The 5,056-nt window shown below is 41.2% G+C and overlaps 1 protein-coding gene across 1 annotated transcript; it reads right to left on the bottom strand.

The window, feature by feature from the left end:
• Positions 1–1,631: 1,631 nt before the first annotated feature.
• Positions 1,632–2,537, bottom strand: LOC107176502 (uncharacterized). The gene has a single exon (XM_015529146.1). The coding sequence runs from the start codon at positions 2,535–2,537 to the stop codon at positions 1,632–1,634; it is 906 nt and encodes a 301-aa protein (XP_015384632.1).
• Positions 2,538–5,056: the final 2,519 nt, after the last annotated feature.

Genomic DNA, 5,056 nt, shown 5'->3' with positions numbered 1-5,056 from the left:
CTGCTCTTCTTTAAACCTCGACCCAATTCGGATCGTTTTTCCCGGATCTTCTGGTCCCAGGCTTACTGTCTCCAGCTCCTCTACAGGTTCTTGTCTTCTATTCTTTGCTCCCACTCGCAGGGGCGGAGACAGCATGTTGATTGACTGGGGGCTTACCCAACGACGATAAAAAAATTTAAAGAGTAATAAATATATAAATTTAAAAGATTTATCATACTTCAATATATGTTTATAATTGTCCTTTACGAGTTTTCATACATTGATAACGTTGCATTACAACTTCATTATCAATATTATTAAATAAGTCTTTTTCTATGTAAACAACTAAACTATCATTCATCCATTGCTCTCGCATTCGGTTTCATAACCAATTCTTCAAAATGTTCATGGCTGAAAATGTTCTCTCTACACTCGCAGTGGCAACAAGTAAAGTCAATGCCAATGTTATTAACAAGCAAACTAATGGATATACATTATGTCTCATAGTCTCGACCATCCGCTTTGCAAGATCACCAATATCCTTTAATTGTGAAAACTCACCACTAGTGCCCATATCCAAAATATATGTATCAAGTTGAATCTCAAGTGCCATGATATCAATTGTAGAGAACTCATTTGGATGCTTCTGCTTGTTGAAGCATCATCATTTTTTTCTAAAAATTGTGGCTCCTTTCTTTTGTAAAACCTTTCCATACATATTTCAAATTATAAATAAAGATTATGAATATTGAGTAGTTTACTTAGGCTAGTAGCACTTTTAGCATATTCCCCTATTATATAATTATATTAATGCTATAAATTAATTAACAAACATCGCAAGACAATAAAGCTAAACAAGCAAATGCTTAATTGCAATTGTTATTTTCTTAATTAATAATATGTGTTCTTTTTTATGAAATCTACACTCAATCACATAATTCACATTATATTTTTCAAATACACCAATAGCCCGATGATACACTAACTAATGGGGAAGAAAAACAACTACATCAATTCAACAAATAATTATATATGATTTATAAACAATAAAATAAAAAGCAAATAAAATATTAATTTGTACCTTAATTATATTGAATGAAGAAACGAGGGGTTGTTTGAAATTTGGAGGAGAAATCACTTTCTACTTTGCTTTTGCCGAAACAAGAAGAAGATGATTTAGGCAAATTCCACTGTCTGTCACTGCTGTTTTGCTTTTGGAGATGCCGAAACAAGAAGATGATTTAGGGGTTTCAGATTTGCGTATTGGTGCAGGCAGTGGAATTGGAGAAAGGTAAAGAATAATAAAGTATTATTAATGGGTTTGTGGGTTATTTAAAAATTTGATTAATATTAATATTTGTGGGCTTAATTTTAGTTTGTAAAGCTCATATTTTTTTATTTGTTTTAAAAACTTAAAGTATGTAATTATGTTTATGTGTTAGGGGTTTGAATATAAATTAGTGGGGGCTTAGGAAAAAATTTATTAGAAATTTTTGATAAATTAAATTAGTTAATAAAGGATTTTTTTTTTCAGTGGGGACTTAAGTCCCCACTGGTCCCAAGCTGGATCCGCCACTGCCCACTCGGGTACCAAGGGATGTTATCTGCATTGTTTCCCTTACTGCCGAGGAGTAACTGCTTCGTGCGATTCTCTAGTCTCCTTGTACTACTCCAACTACCCCATTCACCTGGTACTTGAGAGCTAGATAATGGTTGGACAGTACCGCTTTGCTCATCCTCGGAAATGGCCGACCTAGGATCATCTGGTAAAAACCATCTTCATCGACCACTACAAAGTCCAGTATCATAGTCTTTTCTGTCGGAGAGCTTCTAATCGTGATAGGTAGCTCGACCATGCCTAGAAGGACCAGCTTTCCTCCTCCAAATCCCTTCAAGGAGGTATTGGTGTGCTCCAACCTCATGTCTGCTATTCCCATCTCCTCCAGAGTTGACTTAAACAACACATCAACTGAGCTCCCTGTGTCAACCTGTATCCGGTCAAACTTCTTGCTAGCAACGGTGGCCTTGATGACTAAGGCATCCTCATGTAGGTATAGAATCACTTCTTCATCCTCATCTGTCCACATGATTGGCACTTGACTGACTCTTGCTCGTTTGGCTACTGGGGTGTTGAAGAATACATTTTTACTAGTCATGGCATATCTAGCATAGTTCTTCCTCGATCTGTTAGAATCTCCGGCCAACGTTGGACCCCCAGCAATCACTCTTATTATAGGTTGCTCGTGGCTCAAGTTCTTGTTACCTTGTTCCCCTTCACATGTCGAGACCACCATCGAAAAAGTCTCATCTATAAACTCGTCCAGGTATCGATTTCTCACCAAATCTTTAACCTGAGTCTTAAGGTCTCTGCATTCTGTTGTGGTATGGCCATGAGTACCGTAGAACTTGCAATAACGTCCCATATCCCTCTTGCTGGGTAGCTTTGTTATTAGGGCCGGGAAGTACAGTAATCCCCGGTCTTTTATGACCTCGTACACCTCGTCCAAGGGGATCTTCAAGGAAGTATACCGCCTATAGTCCTGGTTCTGGTCGATCATGTATACTGCCCTTTCTCAGTTTGTGCCATTCTGAGTTGGAGGTGGTGGCAGCGCTTCTGGTCTGCTCCATCTACTACCATGGGGGTGTGGGTGAAGATGACCATATGTCGCATCATGCCTTCTCCAAGGCTCCCTATCTGGTGAGCGAAGAGGTTGCGCCCTGCTGCACTGATACTTTGGTGGCCTCTGATGAGACTGGTAAGCGGTTACCCGATCTCTTGTATCACTACCTGAGGCATGGTGGTCCTTCCTCTTGATCGGCTCATTTCCTGGTACGGCTCTCTTCTCTTTCTTCTTTAATCCTTCAAGCTGGTCTGTCTTAATCCGTGCTGCATTTTCCTCCTCGATTTCTATGTCTCTCTTAGCCTGCTCGTAAGCAGCCGAATATGTCTGAATAACTAGGCTTCTCAAGTTGTACCACAGTCGTCCTATCTTCACTCATTCTTTCAATCCCCTTAATGCCTGAGGATGGTTGAAGGCTCCCAAGTCGAGGACAACACGGTGGAACCTTTTGATGAATTCCCGAAGGGTTTCCTCATTTCTCTGTTTCATGCTTGTCAACTCCATCATATCATCTTCCGGTGCCATTGCCCCACAGAACTGTTCTGCAAACTCCTGGCACATCTGTTCGAAAGTTTTAATACTTTCCCGAGGAAGTTTCCTACACCACTCGCGTGCTCGTCCCTCTAGAGATAGTGGGAACACTCTGCATCTTTGGGTTTGGGATAATCCTTGCACCCCGGTCATATAGTTGAAACGCTCTATGTGCACCAACGGATCGGTTCGCCCCGAATATCTGAGGTCTGGGAGGCGAAAATCCCTTGGAATGATTGCCCTCATGATCTCTGCCGAGAGCGGGGATTTTCTGTCTAGCATTATCCTCCAACCGGGTGCTCTACTCCTTCCTTGCATGTCATCAATTACCTGCGCTAGTTTGAGCACTTCCTCCTCCAGCTGCACTGCACGACCAGGATCACGTGCTACAACTTGATCCCGCTCTTGCTCTACATCATGTAAGTGTTGTCTCAGCTCTGTTTCCTCTGCATTTGCCACCCCGTCATCATCATCAAAAATCTGCCTTCCTGAGGATTGTTCTTCTTCTCTATGGATTTCTCCCCGTAGAGATAAGTTACCTCTCTCACCACCAAATCTCCCGGTGGTCTGACCTCTCCTCATACTATCGTGCCCTGGTGCCGCTCCGCTACCTCTCACCCTTTCCTCAGGGGTTCCCCTTCGTTCACTCCTCAGTTCATGCAGGATGGTTGTCAGGGTCTCCATCTGCTTTTCCATCCGTTCCATTCGATCATGCATGGCTTTTTCCTGTGCTTCAATGGTTATCTCCCTCAACGTGACGGATTCGTTATGTCTCATATCACCTCCTTGTGTATTACTTCCTCCTACATCCATTGTTTCTTCACTTGTTCTACTCCTCCTCATTTTGTCAACAGAAGTTTTTTTATCAGCTCCCTACAGACGGCGCCAAAATGTTGATGCGAGATTCTGGTTACCCTCTCGACCACGACCAGGATCTCTCCTCAACCAACTCTACCACGATCAGGATCTCTCCTCGTAAGGATTCTTCTCCAGAAGTTCCTGCGTACACAGAAACAGGTCAGAGCACGCCAGTTGTTTTTCTAGCGTAAACCCTCTGACGCTCAAGTTAGAAATGAAGGTTTTGTGTTCCTGGGAACGTTAGCCACAAATCTTATGGCTTATTTATGGTATCGAGTATTGAGTGCTCTCTTTATCTTAGTTTCAATATCAAAAATTCTAACCATTTTACCTTCGTTGGCTACCTTTTTATAGGCTTCTCCTGAATTCAGACCCTCCATCCATTCACGCCCGTTATCCTCCCACCTCTTGAAAGTGGATGCTCCATTTCTACAATCGTGGGTGGTTGCATAGCCTTCGTGCGTTGATTCTCGGGTTGGAGAGCACGTCTCGCCAACTGTCATTGACCGGGTCTCCTCAACTCAACCCTTAGCAGGAATGGCTTTATGCTTCTAGCAGGAGATTGGCCTCACAGATAACGTATTCGTGGACAAGCAGAATATTCTTGCTCTTTCTCCCCTGCTATGAGACTCTTACAAGATATACATGCTCGCGGGACCCTGCTACCAAAGGTCTGCTCATCACTGCTGGTCTTCGTCGAAGCACATCCCCCAAACAGTTAAAACAATCTTTGTAATCAAACATGCTAAAAAAAAAATCTAAATTACAAAAAAAAAGTGAATTAAGATATATTTAATTAATTAATTCTCCAAAGTTCTTCTTGATTTGAAAATTTTAAAAATAATGTGTAATATTTATAATTATCTTTTAAAAATGGGGTGGACTTACAAAAAAATGTGGGGTGAAGATATCATTACTGCTAAACATTTGGTCACTTATATTTATTAAATTGAAAAATGTAAAGCTAATCCAATATCATCTATTCATCTTCTCCTTGTCCCATGTTTCCCTCTTCTTGTTGACTTACTTCATGTTTTAGTTCATTTCTCAGAGTGTCAATAGTACTT

This window comes from Citrus sinensis, chromosome 9, assembly GCF_022201045.2.
Source record: "Citrus sinensis cultivar Valencia sweet orange chromosome 9, DVS_A1.0, whole genome shotgun sequence".
Taxonomy (NCBI): domain Eukaryota; kingdom Viridiplantae; phylum Streptophyta; class Magnoliopsida; order Sapindales; family Rutaceae; genus Citrus; species Citrus sinensis.
This window is presented reverse-complemented; position numbering and strand designations above follow the sequence as displayed.